The sequence below is a fragment of the Nycticebus coucang genome, chromosome 21 (assembly GCF_027406575.1).
Source record: "Nycticebus coucang isolate mNycCou1 chromosome 21, mNycCou1.pri, whole genome shotgun sequence".
Lineage (NCBI taxonomy): Eukaryota > Metazoa > Chordata > Mammalia > Primates > Lorisidae > Nycticebus > Nycticebus coucang.
In genome coordinates this window covers 18844979-18865819 of record NC_069800.1, presented here as the reverse complement: position 1 = coordinate 18865819, position 20841 = coordinate 18844979, and the positions used below count along the sequence as shown (strand labels likewise).

The window sequence follows — 20841 nt, the reverse complement described above, 5'->3', positions numbered from 1 at the left end:
GGGGAAAATGACTTCCCTTCCCTATCCCTGCACAGCATGGCCCCGCACGATCCCCACCCCCTCCTCCCTTTCTCTCTCTCCCTTTTTTTGTTGTTGTTGTTGTTGAGACAGAGTCCCACCCTTTGCCCTGAGCATCATAGCTGACTGCAACCTGAGACTCGGGCTGTGGGCATCCTGAAGCCGCTGAGATTACAGGCGCCCTGCTGGGTTTTTCATTTTTTTAATGAGTCGGGGGTCTCACTCTCGCTCAGACAAGTCTCGAACTCCTGAGCTAAAGCAATTCTCCGGCCTCAGGCTCCCACAGTGCTGGGAATACAGGCGTGAGCCACCACGTCCTCCTCCCTTTCTTAATTCCCATTTCCTGACACTTCTTCCCGCCCGCCAGGTATGCGCACGCGCAGAGAGACTCCCAGCTGCCACTGTCGGAGGCCGGGAGGCATCGATCGACTCCGCGTTCGGCTTCTCGACTTGTCGGCGCTCGATTGAGGAGCGTGGCAGTGCTACTTCCGGTGCCGGGACCCGTTTCCGGCTGTTCTCACGGCAGGCGACTTAGGCCTCGCTGCTTCGGTTTTCTGGTTTCTTCGGCCCACTTTCCACTGTAGGATCCCGGAGTGCAGGAGGCGCGAAGGTGGGTGGGGACGCATTAGGCTCTGGGTTCACAGAGGGGACGGCGTGGCGTGGGGCGAGGGAGGGATGGAGCCTGGCGCGTTCTCAGCGAGGCCACGAACTCAGGGGCTCCTTTCTAGCGTTACTGGTTGGCGCTGGGGAATCGCAGGGCAGCTCCCTTGGGGCTTCAGGCCGGGGCCTTGGGCTGCTGTGTGTGTGCCTGGAGAGGCGGGAAGCTTGCGCGTAGGAAGTAAGGAATGGCTAATGTCGCTTTGTTCGTGCGAGGCGTTGCAATTCACCGTTCGCTTGTAGGTGCCTTCCAGCGGCTCCCTTTTGGATTGGGGCGAGGGTGGGCAATTCCGGTTGCCCGTGCAATACTCCAGCTCACCGTCAAACCTTGCATGAGATGTTGAAAGATCCTCCCCTCTGATCTCTGCCTGCAGTTTGATCTTAGTCTCTTTATTTCCCTTTTATTGTCTCCTTTGAGACCTCCAACTCTCATCCAAATTTCAATTTAGAGGATTGCAAGGCTTTGAGAACCGTTACTTTTCATCTCTTAACCTGCACAAATACAGCCCCTTCCTTTGTCATTCATTCAATCCTGTTCACATACAGTGGGTGCTCCGTAAGTATTTGTAAGATAAAGGGATATGTGGGGCACCCAAGGAAATAAAGCAAGTTAATATCTTGCAGCTAAAAAAATGTAAGTAGTAAAATAGCATGGGGGGCTGTGAAAGAAAAGTGGAAGGGATAAAGAAGGAAAGGGCTGAATTCCCAGGCCTGGTGCTAATTAGTGGTGTGACCTTAGGCAGGTCTCTTGTTATTATCAGTAATAATAGCTACTTTAAGTGCTTGCTGCTAATGCAAAAACTGTTCTAGAACCCTCATTTAGTGTCCTGTGTTTATTGGATAGGTGCTGTTACTGTTCCCATTTTACAGATGAGAACCCGAAAGATTAAGGAATTTGCTGTCAGTCAAGCAGCTAGTAAAAAGGTTTTGAGTACAGATCCAAAAGGATTTGGCTGGTATAGAATCTGAACTCTTAACCATCCTGCCTCGCTGCTCTCTGTGAGCTCCAAGCTGGTGATAGTGTGTACAGATTAATAGGTATGAAAGTACTTTGTTTAAGTGCACCCAATGAAGTGGTTGGTAGGCAGCTTCATTAATGCTCTACCTAATGCATTTTTTTTTTTTTTTGTAGAGACAGAGTCTCACTGTACCACCCTCAGGTAGAGTGCCGTGGCCGTCACACGGCTCACAGCAACCTCCAACTCTTGGGCTTACGCGATTCTCTTGCCTCAGCCTCCCGAGCAGCTGGGACTACAGGCGCCCGCCACAACGCCCAGCTATTTTTTTGTTGCAGTTTGGCCGGGGCTGGGTTTGAACCCACCACCCTCGGCATATGGGGCCAGCGCCCTACTCACTGAGCCACAGGCGCCGCCCTACCTAATGGATTTTTATTGGATGCACATTGGCAATTTTTTCATTTTTCTTCAAATCTTAATTTTTAAATGATTTCATTAAAAAAAGAAAAGTTATTTCATTAGGTAGATGGAAAGACAGTATCACTTAATGAAAAGTAGGTGTACAAATAAATGTGTTGATTAAATTTTATTAAAATCTGGCCAGGTGTGGTATTCCACCAAGTTTTGAGACTGAGAAACTGTTCTCCTTTTGTCTAAAAAGGGAGATTGGCTGGTGCTGGAGAGGCATTAGTGGCCAGCCAAACTGATGTTTTTCTGACCTTTAGGATTGAAAGACTATTGATGTGATCATAACTTCTGTGTTGTGCCATTATGCCGCACTTCAGTATGATTTAACACATTATTTACTTTCTCATTAGGCTATTTGAAGAATTTAGCTCAAACATGGATATCAGACCAAATCATACAATTTATATCAACAATATGAATGACAAAATTAAGAAAGAAGGTGAGTTTGTTTACAACTAAAATCTGTTTGTTCACTGTGGTCTTTTTTTGTTTTTCTGTTTTGGGGAGTCTCACTCTTTCACCCTGGATGGAGTGCCATGGTGTCCTCATAGCTCATAGCAACCTCAGTCTCTTGGTCTCAATCCTCTTGCCTCAGTCTCCCAGGTAGCTGGGATTCCAGGGGCCTGCCACAGTGCCTAGCTGGTAGAGATGGTGTGTTGGGGGTGGGGGTCGTCTCATTCTTATTCAGCCTGATCTCTCTGAGCTCAGGTGATCCGCCCTCCTCAGGCTCCCCATCTACTGTCTCAAAAATTGGACTGCTTCAAAACTTCTCATCTAGTCATCTACTCTATTTTATATAAAGATTTTAAGGCTTTTAAAAAATAAAAATAGGTAAGAACTGACAATGTGTTCAATCAGTTTTTACTCATAGACGTATGTGACAGACTACATAAATGGATGGGTGAATGGCAAGGGGGTACTCAGTGCAGTGTTACTTTCGGAAGGCCTTTGTCATTGTTTCATTCACCAGTATCTTTTTTCTCCTCCAATTTGGACAGAATTGAAGAGATCCCTATATGCCCTGTTTTCCCAGTTTGGTCACGTGGTAGACATTGTGGCTTTAAAGACCATGAAGATGAGGGGGCAGGCCTTTGTTATATTTAAGGAGCTGGGTTCATCCACGAATGCTTTGAGGCAGTTACAAGGATTTCCATTTTATGGCAAACCAATGGTAAGTCAGTCCCATTATGTTCACTTTAATTGAGAAACTAATGGTACTCATTAATGGAATGTTTGATTTGTATATACCCACTAGAAACTTTATTATCTTTTTGTAGAAATACAGTAGTTATAGAGTTAATTCACTTTTAATTTGTGACATGTCAAATGAGTAGAACCAAAATACATTGAAATGTGGAACATTTTTTAAAAAATGGAACTACAGGCAATATTCTTTGCTTAAAAATTTTAAAAATTAATAGTAGCCCAGACAATGTAAAATACCACCTCTGCAAACTTGTAAAACAACACAAAACAAAGAGGAAATGCAGTCTGAAGTTTCAGAAAATACTATAGTAAACTACTGTATATCAAAAGCTGTGTAGTCTAAATAAAGCAATGATTGAAAGAAAAGTGACATTTGAACTCCCAGGTTTTATCAGTAACAGTGGAACTGAAATAGTTACATATGGAGAATTTTAAATGCAGGAGTGACATAATAAGATTCACATTTGGCTGTTGAATAAAAATTGGATTGTGGGAAGGACAGAGGGGAAGTAGGGAAATCAGTTAGGAGGCCCTGAGGTCATTCAGAGGTGATAGAGGATTGGATAAGGGTGACCATAGAGAGAGAAGCAAGGTGTTGGATATGTGTGAGTACACAGTACACAGTAACATGAATTCCACACTGCTTTTCTTCTGAGATTGGAATGATTTGGGTTAAGTCAAAAGGCCACACTCAGGCTTCTGGAAGTCCACATGTGGCTCCATGTCACAGGTTCCCCACCCTGGTAACCTGGTAGAGGATCTGGGTCTTTATCCTAGTTTTGCCATTAATAAACTCCATGTCTGTGATCAGTTTTACCATCTCTAAAGTGTAAGCAGACTGGATATTCTTTGGTCTAATTCAGGTGTCAGCAAAAACTGTAAAGGACCAGAAAATAAATATTTTAGGCTCTGTGGGTCACATACAGTTCCTGTTACCTCTTATTTTGCTTGTATGTGTTTAACAACCAACTCTGTACAATTACATAAAAAATTGCAGGATGTGCAAATAAGCTAAGGATAGGCTGTAGTGCAGACCGATGATGTAATCGTACTTCATCTCAGATATGAAGAATCAGGCACAGAAAGGTTAATTGTTCATCCAGGTTATGTTAATACAACTAGTGGTCGCGTCAGGAATTGACAACTAATCTTCCAATACCTACTATTGTGATTTTTTTTGGTATATGAGTAAGCAAGTTTCTGTAAAGGGCCAGATAGTAAATATGTTAGGCTTTGAAAGCCAAATAATCTCTGTTGTAGTTACTCACCCAAACGCCTGTTAACTCAGATATGGGAAAGGTAAAAATTGCTTGCTGTGTTTAACATAAGCCTCAGCTTGCCATCTAAACATTGTTTAAATCAGAGTGACTATGTATTAAAGTGAATTTAAGAGGTCGACTCTTTTTCTTCAGGAAGGTAACAGTATTTTCAAATCTCCAGCATTTTGGAAGAGGGGGAATAAAGTTCTTTCGGGCTGTCTCTATATTTATTTAGGTGGTTTTAGTTGCTCTTACCTATTTTTATTTTTTCCAAATGTAGCTTTGAACTTCTGGAGCTTTTATGTTTCAACTCCAACATACCAGATCAGAAATGAACAAAATCCGCCATAACTTGGAACTCTGAACAATGTTACTTTCTGTGATTCGAGGACATTTAGTTATGTAATGCCAAAAATACCTTAGTTAAGTAGAGTCTTCTTTCTAAAGGCATTTGTCATGAAACCTTTGGTATAAATGTAAATCTTGCCCTTCTCTGTCTTTAAGCTGTGGGTTGACTTTTATCTCTTCTGAGAATTTAATCTAGAGCAGAATTCTCAACCTGGGTACTTTTGACATTTGGAACTGAATAATTCTTTGTTGTAGGGGTTGTCCTGTTCATTTTGGGGTGTTTAACAGTATCCCTGGCCTCTGCCCACTAGATTCCAATAGCATGACAACCAGTATTGCCTCTAGTTAGTGCCAGCTGTCCCTCACAGGCAAAGTCACCTCTGGTTGAGAATTGGTGATTTAAACCAGCTAACCAGCTAAGAGCTGTTAATGAGATAAGGTATTTTTACAGGTGACTGGGTAATAAGGACAGGGAAATTTGGTCACTCAAAGCCTGTTCAGGTTAGAGGCAAGGTTGCAGACCCAAGGGAGGTGACCTTAAGGAGTCCTTGGGATCAGTCAGGAGTTCCTCTGAGCTGTCAGCCTGTCTCTTTTTGGTTAGATGATGGTGGCCAGACTAGCAGAGTTGCTTGTAGGGGTAAGTACGTTTAGAGGGCTGTGGTACAGCAGCCCAGACCAGCCAGGAAAATTCTGGGGTTCTGAGGTGCAGTGTTAGGCCCCCTCTCTCCCCCCTCAGTTCCCAAGTTGATTCATCTGTCATCCGTCGCTGAGCGAAGTAAAGGAAAAGAAAATTTTCCTGGTTTTGACGAATTGCTTTCTTAATTCACTACTTTAAAATATCTCTTATCTTCAGACCAGATCAAATTCTTGCTATACGAGGCAATTTTAGGTAGTGATTTGTAGGATTATTGTGTTTGATACAGGTGTGATCAGAAAGGCAATAATTCTTTCAGTTCCAGGGAAGAAAGTGTTTGCTTGGAATGGAAGTTGGAGTTTGCGTTTAGTCACACCCTAGATAGCAGATTAACTCAGGGCAAAAATATTTGGACAGTTTATTGGTGTTAAGTCTGGCTATGTGGCAGTGGATGAAGCGCTGTCCTTGGCTGGTCTGAATGCCTCTGTGTTGCAGGAGGGTGTCTGCCTCTCCTGGTTCTGTAGGGAGTGAGCAAGCAACCCAGTCTGACTGGCTGTGATGCCAGCCTTTTGTTTCCTTTAAAGCTTTTTAAAATTTTAAGCTGATTCCACTATTAAAGTCGTGCCATGTAAAGATAAATTCAAAGGAAAGTCATTCCCAGTCTTCTGTACTATAACCATCGTAAGTAATAAATTCTCTTTGACACCTTCCACTGTTGATTGACACATGTTGACCCTTCCGTTGAAGGTCACAGGTAAGGGGAGTACAGCTTTCCACTGCAATTTTCTCTCCTTTGTTAAATGAAGAGAAGCAGTGGTACAGATATTTCAAAGTCCTGCTTTTCCCATATGAAGATGTATGATTTCTCTTTTAATAAACACAATTGTATCTGGCTTTATCTAAGTTATGATTTATTTCCATTTGGCATTCAGTATAATTTGACAGATTTCCTTAGGGATGTGTTTAAAATTAGCTCGCAGTATATTTGCTTAATGAAATTTGAAATATTAATAACTAATGTAAACAGCCTTCAGCATACAGAGAAATAACCTATTTTCATATAATTAAAACAGCGAATCCAGTATGCGAAAACAGATTCAGATATAATATCTAAAATGCGTGGCACTTTTGCTGACAAGGAAAAGAAAAAAGAAAAGAAAAAAGCCAAAACTGTGGAACAGGCTGCAACAACTGCGAATAAAAAGCCTGGTCAGGTAAGATGCACAGAATGTCCTAGTTTTTTTGGTGTTAAAATCTTGATAGATGCTTGTCTCACGTGTGATCTTCAAGGCCTGTATTTGTGCACAAATGTGTGTTTAAAAGTGGAATTTTAAAAGCTGGAATGGCTGAGTTCAAAAATTCCAGTATTAAGAAACAATGTAAACGTTAACATATGCAGATTTATATTAAGCAGCTTTATTTGAATTTGCATGGCATTTAATTCTTATTCTCTAAAATATGTTATTATCTGTTGGCTTATTTCTCAAGTTCTACTTATAAATAATACTGTAGCTATTATTTTTAATCATGAGCACACCACTCAGAGCTGCTTTCTTTGAACAATTCAGGAATGCAAACTCTTAATTTGAAATACCACATAAAAGCGGAACTGTCATCCACAAAGTCTGGATTCAAAGTGATAAATCAGTGTCACTAAGTCTAATGCTTATGTCTCATTGTTTAAAAAAAAACTAGTCCTTGGTTTTTCTATTGTATAATTTTCCATAATTTTAAAGCTTAGAGGCTAAATTTTGTGATAGTCTTTAAAGTTTAGGGCTAGACTTTTCAAAAATAAGTGACAAGTTAAATACATGAAATATTTGAATCAGAGTTAAGATGTAAATTTTTAAAATTAAATGGAATAAGAAAAAAATCTGTAGAAAGTTTTTATACATTATTTGTAATCTGCTGCCTTTTGGGAGGAATTGGAAATTTAAACTGCTTCCTTATTTCTTTTGTTTAGGGAATACCAAATTCAGCTAATACTCAAGGAAATTCAACACCAAATCCTCAGGTAATTTTTATTTATGTATTTCTTACCTTTAAATAAAATTATAAAAATTATAATATTAATATAAAATAATTTGTATGTCTCAAGCCCAAATAATTTTATCTATAAGACATAATACATTAAATTGTATACCACTTTAATATAGTAACTCACTCCGGAGAGTATTTTGCTCTTCTTTAAGGTGGAGAAAATAAAATCTGACTATTCCTTGCTTCCCATAATGAATCAATGGCAGAATCAAAGTGCTGATTTTAAACTCTGTTAGTGCTAGGAGCCGACACCTCTGTTGTGTTTGTTGAAGTGTCTGGATGTTAGACTGAATCTAAATGCAGCATCTTCACTTAAAGTGGAAGTAGGCAGTCTGAAAGGTGTTGCTTCCCCACAGTTGGTGTGTCAGAGGTGTGCTTGCAGGGTTGGGTGGGGGGAGGTGGCAGATATCACCGAATCCAAGTCAGGCAGGCCTTATGACTAGGGCTCGGAGAAGCTGCTGAGGTCGGGGGGCGTCTTCATCCCAGCTGAAGCCCTAACCATGTTATCTGATAGACTTGCACACGCTTTAGGCCACTTTGTTTTACACTTACCCTTGAATTTCCTTCCTCAGCACAAATATATTTCAGCTTAATTTTTTTAAGCCTGAGTATATAAATGTTTTGGAAACTCCTACTAAATCTCCCCACTAAATAACTCAAAGAGAAAGTCTCAGTTATGTGTTAATGGTTTCATACTTGCTTTCTCAGATACTAGAGTCTGGCAAGATTCTTAAATCCTTAGAATTCTCTGTACCACTGGCATTTTTTCTCCTCTGACTTTAAGTTACTTGGCATTTCTTACAATATCAACTTTCTTTCTTTGAACTCTTCAGCATTTAAGTATAGTTCACAAATGCCACTGTGTAATTCTGTAAACCTGGAGTTGTTCATTAATTGTTCCTTATACTTGGTCTTTTCTCTTCATGAAACTAGCCTGAAGAAGGGCAATTTTCTTATATCAGGACCCTTTCTTTTAAGACCTTCATAGCCTCAGGGTGGGGTATCAAATAAAGAGTTTAATATCTAATAATGGTGTTTGTTGCCACTTATTTGTATGTAACTAGATATTGTGTATACCTCATTTACCTGCAAAAAAAAAAAAAAAAAAAGGTAAATTAAAAGTCCCTCAAGTAGTGGTTTTTGGTGGTAATCTTTCTAATTCCAAATTTGCTTACAGGCCGGGAGGTGTTACAGTAAATACTAGTGGAGAGGGATTGAGTACCTGAGTGATGTCTGAATGTGGTAACCAGTTGTAGGGGTGACAATGCTGCCTTTTCTGGTTTTGTTAGGACCATTCAGTTATGTAATCCAGATTCTCCTATTATGAATGATCTCTAGACGCTTAAAATGTAAATATTATTTTACTACTGTTAAACACTTAAGGCCTTTCATACGATTTGTTTTCTTCCTAATTTGGAAAGTCTCAACTTGAATATCTGCTCTGCTTAGTTACTTTTCGGTTTTTGTTTATTTCTCCGGTGTCACTGTTCTCAGCTTTAGCATTCGGTGCAGTCAGGTGTCACAGGCCTGTGCAGCCTGCAGTGTAGGGCTCCAAAGTTTAGGTTTTCATGGAAGAGCCGAGTGGTTTATGATGCTGTTGATATTTACAAGCTAACTTTGCCCCTTTTTTTTTTTTTTTAATAAATAGGTCCCTGATTATCCTCCAAACTATATTTTATTCCTTAATAATTTACCAGAAGAGACTAATGAGATGATGTTATCCATGCTGTTTAATCAGTAAGTTTTTTCATAAATCTGTTTCCAAAGCCTCCTGACAGGGCAAATAGCACTTCCATGGGTTGAGTCCATTCGTTGTGTCACACAGCAGTAATTTGTTGCAGGTTCATTGGTTTGGGCTGGGATTAATCATAGATTGAAGCCAGTCTGCAGATTTAGTAAATTAAATCTAATAAATTTCCTCTAATGTTTGAATTATTCTAATCGAGATACTGACATAAAAAGCTTTGCTGTAATACAAAGTAGACTTAGTTCACATTATTCCTGCAGTCCTTTAATGGTATAAATAATTATATTTTAGGCTCTTCTATCCTATGCAGGATTCTTGGTTAGGGTATAATTACTTTTCCTGGACCAGTATCAGGAAGTTGCTTAATAAATTTTAATACAAGCAGACATTTATGTATTTGAATGTATATATGAATTGTTTTTCTACTTCATAGGTTTCCTGGTTTCAAGGAAGTACGTTTGGTACCTGGGAGGCATGACATTGCTTTTGTTGAATTTGAAAATGACGGGCAGGCTGGAGCTGCTAGGGATGCTTTACAAGGATTCAAGATCACACCTTCCCATGCCATGAAGATCACCTATGCCAAGAAATAACATTTGGGATGGTTATCTTTAAAGGACTTGGTGTTATTTATAGTATTTGTTTTGATAACATTTGGTCATGCCATTTTAACAGTGGGAGGTGGGGATGGGAATGAAAGTGACATTTTTGTGAAGGACTTAAATTTGTCTTTAGCCTTAGAGAACTGTGAAATACGAAGGCCTTAATTTTACAATAAACTTATTTGCATTCTCTGTATATAGTGATTTGCTTGTTGGCCCCTTGCCCTGTCATCAGGTGCTTATTCTAGTCTAGAGCACACCTTCAGGTGTCTGAAGGTCTGTAACAGGATGCTTTTCTAGTGTTACATAGAGCAGCTAATGCTGCAGCAACATTAAACCATTTTAATAGATGTTAAGGAGAGTTAGATCACAGCAAGTGGTAGATGATACTGTGTTAATGGAAACTGATCATTCTGGATGTTAGAAGAAAATGAAACTCAAGCAGCAGTGTCTACATTTGATCTTTGTATCCTTCAAAGAAATGAACCATATTTTGCTGCTAATGGTCATTCCCACGGGTCTTTTCATTCAGTATTTAATTGAATAAAGGCCTTTTAGGAATAACTGTGCTTAATTGTTTTCTGGGAAAACAGAAGGAAAGGGAATGCAATCTTGAAACTTGGCATTTTATACTCTTAGCCTCGTGGGGTTGGCCTGTTCCTAAGGATTACCTTGGTTAATGTCTAACCTCTTTAGTGAAAGACCTCCCAAGGAAAGGTCTTACCATCTATAATCTTTTTTTATTAAGACAAATAAGCTGATTGACAGAGTTGCTAGTGCTAATTCTCCTACCTCTTTGTACTTTCCAAAGCTCATATTCTTTAGCTTAAGGCTATATTGATTTAGGCTGCTGCCAATAAAACCACGGATATCTTTAGAAATGGACAGTTTTTGCCAAGTGTAGCACATACTAAAGAATAGTAACCATTTTTTGGTGTTCCTGTTTTAGTATTTCTGTGAACAAAACTTTATCACTTACAATCTTTATTGTATACTTGGGGGAAAACCACTTGGATTCACATGGACTAAGATTGGTAACATGACTTGTGCATACATGAATAAAAGAGAAAAATAATTTTTTATTCCTAAAACTTGACAACATTTAAAGTCTAACTCTTCCAAATAACTTTTTAAAGCCCATTGTCAAGCTCATGTACTTCTGTAAAATAACAGTCAATTACTAGAAAAAACAGAGCTATGCTGTTGAATGTTACAGCGGGTCAGCTGGCATGGAGTTCTCTAACTGCTTAGTCTCGGTTTCTGTCTTGAGCCTGGCCACGCCTTGGGGGCTTGTGTAAGACGAAATAGAAAGGCCTAGATGGCTGGAGTTGGGGGAGAAAGGGAGGAGGGGTGGTGTGGGCCTTTTTAAGGACTTACACTCTTGAATGAAAAAAATTGACTAGAGTTCACTTACAACGAAATCCACCCATTTTAGTGTTCTATTTGATGAGTTTGGGCAACTCATCAGATACAAGCATTCCATCGCTCCCAAAAGTTCCCTGTGTCCCTTTGTAGTCAGTTTGCTCTCCTTACCCTCACCCCTAGGCAGCCACCGATCTGCTTTCTACCACAATGATTTTGCCCTGTCAGGAATGCTTTGGCAATAACTTCTGTATTGTTGGATGTATCAACAGTTCCACCAGTGGCTGGACATTGGAGTTCTTACCAATATGGAACTATTAAGAAAGTGGCAACGAATATTCACACACCACATACACTGGGTGTATGCAAACCTAAATTTCAAGCAGAGGAGCGATGTTTAACATTTTATTTTTTTTAGCACAAGCTCCAATCTGTTTTACAGTCTCACTTTTAAATACCCATGCCCACTCTGTACCCCAGATCATTTGAATCACAGACTGTAGGGGAGAAACCTTTTGTTGAGCTCCCTGGGTGATTTCAACATCAGCCAAAGTTAAGAACTAACAAAAGAGATTTCTACCTTTATGAAGCAATGATTATAATAAGTCTGTAAGTAATTACAAGTATATATACAGTTATAATGATTATATCATTGGCTCGAAAGGTGTTTTTCACAGACACTGCTGCAGAAGACATCTCCATTTTAAACTGATAGTCTTACACTAACTTCTGTTTTGAGTATTTTACAAACATTTTGACCTTTGAAAATACGGTATCCAGCAAAGACCTAATGATGAATATGAGGCCCTGGATAAAATTGTTTGTTGTATTTGATTCATCCTGGGGCTGTATCTCTCAAACTTCACAAACTTTAATGAGTCACTTGAGGATCTTGTTAAAAACTAGACTCGGATTTAACATGTCTGTTGTGGGATCTGGAGACTTTTTTAAAGAGATGCCACAGTTACTGGTCTGGGGACCATGGTTTGGTGGCAAGTGGCAGCTCTCCTAAGGATTTATTCAATGAATCTGAATTAGAGGATGTTATGAATCTCTTTCTAAACCTGGGGACCCTCCCCAGGGGTGCAACAAGTATGTGGGTATCTACACCTAAGCTTACTATTCCGGAAAATGGTGCATTCCTTCAGTGAACAGCTGTTTATTGTGTCCTAAGTATCTAGATGCTAATGTTAAGAGTGGTGAACAAGATAGACAAGGAATCCTGTCTTGAGGAGCCGACATTGTAGTGTCAGGGTGTCAGAGAGTGGCGTGTGCCATGGTCACCTGACACAGGCCAGGGGAGTGCAGGAGTGACTCTCAACATGGCCTGTGGAGGCTTCTGGCCAGAAGCTGGAGGGAAAGACCACAGGCTGTGAGCTCAGCGGGCCAGAATAGGAAGAGTTTAGCATTTTCAAAAGACAGAGAGGCACCAGTATGGGAGACATAGCCGCCCAGGGAGAGAGACAGGAGATGAAATTCAAGGGGTAGAGCGGCCAGATCCTACAGACCAGCTTCTTTTCCATCTGTACTTGCCCAAACCTATCCTTGAACCCTGAAGGAGCCGTAGCCTGCATTTTAAGAACTCCAGACTGAGAAGCAAACTTAGGAACTGAAGGGGGAAAATGTCATTTAGGGATTAAAGGCTCATAGACTTCACCTTAAAATCCAGAGGAAGGAGGTAAGCAAGCTGGGGATAGAGTCCTTCCTGGGTCCCCAGGCATGACTGCCTGCTGAAGGATTGCGAGTTCAACTTCCTATTTGTGAGCATAACTTTACCAAGCAGCCTCCAGTCTCCGTCCTGTCTCTGCCACTGCAGAATGCAAGAGCATCCTAGGGGCTCCCAGGAGGCTTTTAGAAGGCTTGGCACTGCATTACTTTATTTCTCTGCCTGAAAATGTTCCATAATGGCTTCAGGTTAACATTAATCCCATTAAGTTGTGATCACTTGGGGGTGGCTTTATTTACCATTTCATTCTGCTCTGGGGGTCTGTGTACAGAGTGTCAATCTGACTTTACACAATCTATTTCTTACAGTGCTTCGCAAATGACAATTGTCTTTTATCTCTCCCATGTCCATTGCTGGTTTGAGCCTGGAACAGTCTGTCAAACACTGCCCCACCAGGATTGAGAAGATTTAATCAATGCTTTAGTTTTCCCAGAAATACTCTCAGGCTCCTAGATTACAGAAAGGAAAAATGCATAGGCATTCTGCTTTCAAAAATGATTTCTAATTCATTCTTTCCTCAAACTGAAGCAATGAATAAAGGATTTATTCTAGATGGTCAATTCTAATTTGATAGCAGTGATTGGAAACAGCACTGGTTAGCAATCCCTCTGGGTCACCTTTGTATAGGGCAGTTAACAGAGGCTGCTCTGGCCTTTGCTGGGCCTCAGTTTCCTCATCTATAATAAAGGAAATTAATAAAGCAGGTTTCCAAATCAGGACCAGCTATATAAAAAGATCCTCCCTAAAAATAGCACACACACCCAACACACAAAAGCACACACACATAAAACAAAGCTCTTACATACACAAAGAAGTACACAAACAAGACTGTATCACACTTACATACACACATGCACACGTGTTCATACACTCACAACAAACACGTTTTTATTATACCGTAAGAATGTTTGCTTTCCCACTTTATCCCTTGGAAAGCGGTTTTGCACAAAATTATTTAGTAAGTTGAATTCTTGCCCCTCAATCTGTGATACCACATTTGTGGATGGAGGGAGGATGTATCGATCTGAATTTAAATATATTAGTGAATCCGCATCATTAACTAAGGCAGAGAGGGAATCCTGACCAGGATTTCTATTCTAGAAACAACGCCGGGGAGGCCCACCTTGTGAGAGAGGTGCCAGCCTCAAACATCTTACAAAAATCAGCAGTTTATCATCTGTCTCTTCTCATAGAAAGGAAGCCCTTTCTGTGCATTGCCCTGTCTTTGGTGTCTAGAACAGCACCTGGCAGGTAGCAGGTGCTTTGTCAGTGTTTGTTGAGTGGATGGAGCCAGGTCCTGGCACTTCAGATTTGGTGCTTTCTGGCAGTGCCCCTCCCTCCATGCAAAAGATGCTGGGAAGCAGGGAGCTGGGGGTAACAGGAACGTCTAACTTTAATCCCTTCTCTATGACCTACCACCCGTGAGCATTTGAGACTGAATTGCAGAAGTCTCAGAGAAAGGATGTAGGGGAGAGATTGTCCCATTTTTCGCATGTCATCTATCTCTTTCCCCACTGGTAGGCTCTGCATGTGACACCCACCAGTGTGTTAGGATCCATCTCTGGTCTAGGACAGGTGTGACTTCTAAGAGTCCTATCAGGATTTGTAAACCCAAGAATCCTTTATTTATCTATTTGTAAATATAGATATCTATTAATTGGATTTGTTTAAATCAAAATCATCTGTACCAAAGGTATAGCTCTCATGTTTCCAACAGATTCCCACAGTTAGCACAAATGCTGCAAGAATGTGAGAGCTGAACCAAGAGCTAAAAAAAAAAAAAAAAATGGCTTAAAATTCTCGTAGGCCTCTCAACAGGGCCAGGTGCAGTGGCTCACGCCTATAATCCTAGCAGTCTGGGAGACCAAGGCCAGTGGATTGGCTGAGCTCACAGGTTCAAGACCAGCCTGAGCCAGAGCTGACCTGGTCTCTAAAAAATAGCTGGGTGATATGGCGGGCGCCTGTACTCCCAGCTACTTGGGAAGCTAAGCTAAGAGAATCGCTTGAGCCCAAGAGTTTGAGGTTGCTGTGAGCTGTGACTCCTCAGCACTGTTCTGAGGGTGACAAAGTGAGACTCTGTCTCAAAAAAAAAAAAAATCCTCTCAATAATGCCCGGCGGATTGAAGCAACACACTGCAGCTAAAATGGCTTTCACAATGGTGGACCATTTGGGGTGTTGGGTAATTTGTGCGTAAAAAAAACAAGTTGGAGCTGAGCAGCCCCTGATGCCCAAAGAGCCCATTATGAAAGCAGAAGGGCGGGACACCCTTCCTATTGGCTGGAGTAGGTACCCAGAAGGCTGGTGGCCACATAAAAGGCAGGACCCACGGCAGCCAGTCCCCACCTGCAGTCCCAGGGTGCAACCAAAACAGCAAGAAAGGAAGATGGCCAGAACACTGTCTTTCTCCCTGCTGGGTTTTGTGGTCGTATGTGCTGTGCATGGAATATTTATGGACAGACTTTCTTCCAAGAAGCTCTGCGCAGATGACGACTGTGTCTGTAAGGACTTTTCATGCTTTTCATTATCTATTATTATTGAAAATATAATTGAAATATATAATTGAAAACATATCCACTGACTGTATAAAACCGAATTATACTTTGCAGTGCGTCTTCTCCAGTGTGTGCGTTATTAGCATGGTCTCCCCTGGCCTGCATGCCGGGGTTCTAACTGGGGAGACTTCACTTGGCTAAGACTTTGCTGCGGCTTTAATAGCTGACTCTTCTTAAATTGACTGTAGCTGTAAACTGGGAGGGTCCAGTCACTCTGATTTCCTGTTTTTTTCTAATATACTTTGCCTTTTTACTGTTCTAAAATTCAGGAGCCTAAAATGTAGTCATTTCTTTTTTTTTTTTTCCTTCCAGATACTATTTCTCTGGCTAGAGCTCAAGAAGATTACAATGCCCCAGACTGTAGATTCATTAACGTGAAACAAGGGCAGCAGATCTATGTTTACTCAAAGCTGGTGAAAGAAAATGAAGCTGGAGAATTTTGGGCTGGCAGTGTAAGATAAGATAATTAAAATACACGCCTGTTGGCACAGTACCCCTAATTGTTCCTTGGTTTCCTACCTTCATTCCAGGTTAAGGCTTAAAGCTAACAATTAAGAATGAAGCAGAGATTGTAGGTTGAAATGCAGAGGTTCAGGTATATTTGCTATTAATTGCATTTTAAAGAAATAAAGATAACTTCAGAACAAAACCAAACGTAGGTTAATATGATGTTTTGGTGAGGAAAAAAAAAGAAAACAGTCAAACACATGTAGGGTTCAACAATATAAAGAGTTTAAGTCTCATTGAGAAACGTCTGAGATTTGCCAGGTAGAAGGCACGTGTGTTGGCAGTCAGTCTAAACTTCAGCATTCTTTTTGGAAAGTTTGCATCCTCTTTAATTCCAAAGAATCTGCTTTCTTCAGTTCTAACTCCCAGGGGTTGAACGCTGGGGAGGATGAAGTATAGTTGATTTTCTGTTCTTATCTGCAGCCCCAAAGGATGGTTCTAAAGTAATGCAGGATTAAAGTTAAATTAATTCAAGTATCTATTCATTTGAATTATTAAAATCTAAGAAACACATGTTCTTTTTCTTTTTTTTTTTTTCAGACTCACTCTGTTGCTGTGGGTATAGTACCTGTGGCGTCATAGCTCACAGCAACATCAAACTTTTGGACTCAAGTGATTGTCTTGTTTCAGTCTCCCTATCAGTTCAGACTATAGGCTCCCTCCATGATGTTGGCTAGTTTTCCTGTTTTTAGAAGAGACGGGATCTTGCTCTTGCTCAGGCCGGTCTCAAACTCCTGAGTTCAAGCAATCCACCCAGCTCATACTCCCAGAGTGCCAGGATTACAGGCATGAGCCACTGCACCTGGCCCACATGTGCTTTAAAAGTGTCTCCAGTACTGACTTTAAAAAAACAAAAAACAAAAACAAGGGATTTTTCATATTTATTTATGGATTTCAAAAAGATTTCAGGCAACTCACAATATTGCATGAAACAGAGTCACACTAGAGTAGTGAGTTGAGTGAGATCAGGTCAGGCCAAGAGAACAGACCCACAGCTCCTGGGGGGTCAGCTTAGTGCCATGAGTGAACTTCACATTTGGCTATGAGCCTCCTGGAGCTCAGTGAAGGGGAGGTGCAGGCAGCTATGTAATTCTCATTATCAGGAGAAATGCCTGAGAGTTTGTCAGAAGACAAACCAGCTCCCCCCTGACCTCTACTCTTCTGGGCACTCAGGTCTACGGTGCTGACCAGGACGAGATGGGAACCGTGGGGTATTTCCCCAGCAACTTGGTCAAGGAGCAACGTGTGTATAAGGAAGCCACCAAGGAAGTCCCCACCACGGTAAGGATCTCAGAGGCGACCAGAGAAGGATTCAGAGTCTGAGTATCATAAGCTGGTGTTAAAGATGCATCACGCTTACAAGATATATAGACTTTACAAGCTATGTAGACCCAAACTCCAACATCCAATGGAGACTCTTCTGAGATAGTAAAGATGGGACCAGCTATGGTCGATGGTGAAAGATATGGGAACTTTCTCTATACAACCCCCTTTTATTTTATCTCATAATTTTTTTGTTTCAATATTTTTTCCTTTTTTTAACTTTACTTTTCTCAGCTTTACTGAGGTATATTGACAAGTAAAAATTGCATGTATTTCAAGTGTACAAAGGATGTTTTGATAGACATGTACATTGTGAAATGATCATCACAACCAAGCCAGTTGACATGTTCATCACCTTATGTAGTTACGTGTGTGTGTGTGTGTGTGTGTGTATGTTGACAGCACTTAACAGCTACCCTCTCAACACGTGTCAGGTGTTCCATACAGGGCCCTTTTTGTTTGAGATGAAAGTTATCCTCAAAAGGAGTTCTTGTCTCAAGAAAAGAAAGCAAATGTTTTAAACTGACTCTTACCAATGGTTTATACTTACTTGCTAAGGACAGGTTGGGGAAAAACTTAGCACCTGTTTTTGTTAAAATCAAAATATTCTAGAAAAATCTTTAAATGTCTTATTTTGTGATAGATAGACTCTATTTATGTATGAAAGATATCATGCTCTTCCTAATGCCCTGAGGTCCTGTGAGCTCAGGACAGAAATAAAAGATCCTTCCTGAGTTCCTTTGGCAGAAGCTTGCTTTGAAGTGATTCTCCTGGAGCTAATTGCCCGGCTTCAAACATCACCCAGGCTTCATAAATGGGACTTACTTGTCATTGCTTCTTAGTGTACAGCTTAAATCTGTCAAATAACCACAAATTAAAAGTTTACGTGAGGACCTTCATTTTAAGTAGTTTTTGACTTAAAGTGATAATTATCTCAGACTCTCTGGAGGTCAATCTTTACTTACTTTAAATATGAATTTCTATTTGACTAAATATGATTTTAAATAAAGAATCTAAATCTGTCTTCTGGCCCAGTCTGGTCAGTTAAAAAAAAAAAAAAATATATATATATATTTTACTTTTGTTTTTGTTTTCAGGATATTGACTTCTTCTGTGAATAAGAAATTAGTTAAAACTGCAGACAGAAAGAAAATGCCAAAAAATAAAGAAAAAAGCCAAAATAACCCCCAAACGCACGTCTGTAATTTCTGACTGTCGTTTCAAGCATTTGTTACCTCTCCCGAGTTGGAGACGGTGGGTAAAAGAGGATTTTCAACTTGGTCTTGGTTCCTGCTGGCCGGGTCTTCCCACACACTGGAGCATGGGAGACATTGGGCTGAAGCGGATACATTGAAACAGAGAATTATTTTTCAACCTAGAGAATCTTCTCTTCCATGGGGGTACATACAAAAGATGGTGCATTTGTAATTATTTCTAATAGTAATTCTCAGTTCCCTGTCTGTAAGCTTGGTGGTTCGTAGGTCTTCCCTTTGGACACAATATTATCTAAAGGGCCATATCATCAAAGAAATATTCTATTATTTTTGTTGTTTTTAATATTTGATGCCTTTGGAAGGTAGAGCTGTTAGGGGAAGAAAAATGCTCTTGAACCCACAGATGTTTAAATGATGTCTCTAAATCCCTCTTTTAGAACAGTCTCAAAAGTGACTCCGCTTGAATAACTTTACCTTCTAAATGATCAATTTGCCTCTCTCCAGGTTTAAATAAGTGTGTATATATATAACAGGGGAAGGCAGTTTATGGAAATAAGTTTAATGAAACAGTTTTCCCTTACCCACTCCCTGGGTGCTTTTCAAGTTTTGAGTCATCAGAAGACACAACAAAAAAGATCTGTGGGTTATTTTCTTTACTTCTCTTTCAACTTTGAATTTCCTTTTCCTGTGCAAATTCCTCCAGTCCCGTGTGGGTGTGATGCATCAAGAAATCCACTGAGGGGAAGCGGGACTGTGATCCTGATGGGCCCTGGAGTTATTCTATATTTAGCTGCAAATCTGCTTTGATTGTGCTGTTAATGTGATTCTTTTGATGCAGTCTTGAGTTTTTGTTTGTTTACATGTAATTAAAATGTCTGTACTATACACAAAATAACGTCACAAGTTCTGAGCTTTGTTTTTTAGATTTTTCATGGGAGGGTATTAAAGTTTGGGGGACCTGGGAATGGGGTTGGTTTTCCACTTGTCAGTGGTCTACATGTCCGGCAGGCACCAAGAAGAGAACAGAAGGCCATTTAGGGCCAGCCAGAGCCTTGGGCCCCAGGTGTCATTTTTTGGCTGTGTCCATTGTGACTTTGGATGAATATCTTTTTACTCAATTCTTACGGAGGTCAGTCAAGTAAAATGGCACCAACAAGCAAAGCCAAACAGAACACCCACAGTTTATTTGTCTCAGCCTCACTCTAGTCCATAAAAGGGTTTAGGTGGCTCAACAAAAACACAAAGTAAGAGGTATTTACTTTGGTTCTGCTTTTATCTGCCTCGCATTTGCTGGTCTCCCCTTCCAAGCCTCCCAGCACCCCCATCACACCCAGGTCTCTGGCATCAGGCCTCCAGCCTCACTCCTCAGGGGGCCTCCCCAGTGGAAGTCCCCCCAACCCCAGCCAGCTCCCACCCACCAGAACTAGGCGGTCCTTGACCAAGTCCAGTCTCCTGGTGGCTCATCTGCATTAAAAGACAGCACTGGCAAGATTCGAAACATCGCCATCATACTCTGAAAATGCGAAGGGCCACTCTGGGCGGCCCCTGGGTGCTGGGTAAGACATAGAATCTCTGTCCCCTGCATGTCTCCTGGTCAGAACATGCAATTTTAACCCCATCCCTGGGAATTCTTGTTTGTGCATGTTAAAGACTGAGAAATACTGATTGTAGTTCCCTCCTTGCATTGTATACATACAGAAATAGATAAAATGCTAGAGATTCTGGGAGATGAAGCAACTCCCCCAAAGTTGCAATGTTCCGCTCAGTTCTTTCCCCGCCATATTGCAGGCTCAGCCGTGGCTCTCCTGTGAGCTCTACCCAGCGAGAAGGAGACGCTGACTGATGCCAGACTGAAGTTTGGGGGAAAATGAGGCCTTCTGGGGCCACTTCCCAGTTGAGAAATCTTTCTTCTTCCTTTTTCACTAAGAGCAAAGGCATGTTAACACCTCTGAGAGGAGCCAGGCCTGTAATCCTAACACTGTGGGAGGCCAAGTTGGGTAGATTGTTTGCACTCAGGAGTTTGAGACCAGTCTAAGCAAGAGTGAGACCTCGTCTCCACTGAAAATAGAAAATTTAGCTGGGCATTGTGGTGGGTGCCTATAAACCCAGCTACTTGGGAGGCTGAGGCAGGAGGATCACTTGAACCCATGAATTTGAGGTTGCTGTCAGCTGGGCTGACACCATGGCACTCTACCCAGGGGGACAGAGTGAGACTCTGTCT

General features: G+C 41.0%; 2 protein-coding genes across 3 annotated transcripts; both read left to right on the top strand.

Annotated features, from left to right (window-relative positions):
- The first annotated feature begins 497 nt into the window (after positions 1 to 497).
- SNRPB2 (small nuclear ribonucleoprotein polypeptide B2) lies at positions 498 to 10131 on the top strand. 2 transcript variants are annotated; one of them, XM_053574310.1, is made up of 7 exons: positions 498 to 628; positions 2450 to 2538; positions 3098 to 3270; positions 6620 to 6760; positions 7510 to 7560; positions 9235 to 9323; positions 9767 to 10131. In XM_053574310.1, exons 2-7 carry the CDS (start codon positions 2475 to 2477, stop codon positions 9924 to 9926), a joined length of 678 nt encoding a protein of 225 aa, XP_053430285.1. In that variant the 5' UTR covers positions 498 to 628; positions 2450 to 2474; the 3' UTR covers positions 9927 to 10131. The 2 variants fall into 2 exon arrangements, with proteins under 2 accessions (XP_053430285.1, XP_053430287.1); XM_053574312.1 differs by lacking the exon at positions 498 to 628 and adding an exon at positions 1817 to 1835.
- Positions 10132 to 15363: 5232 nt separating this feature from the next.
- On the top strand, positions 15364 to 19486 carry OTOR (otoraplin). Its single transcript, XM_053574309.1, has 4 exons — positions 15364 to 15522; positions 15889 to 16028; positions 17257 to 17364; positions 18504 to 19486. Exons 1-4 carry the CDS (start codon positions 15408 to 15410, stop codon positions 18525 to 18527), a joined length of 387 nt encoding a protein of 128 aa, XP_053430284.1. The 5' UTR covers positions 15364 to 15407; the 3' UTR covers positions 18528 to 19486.
- The last annotated feature ends 1355 nt before the right edge of the window (positions 19487 to 20841 follow it).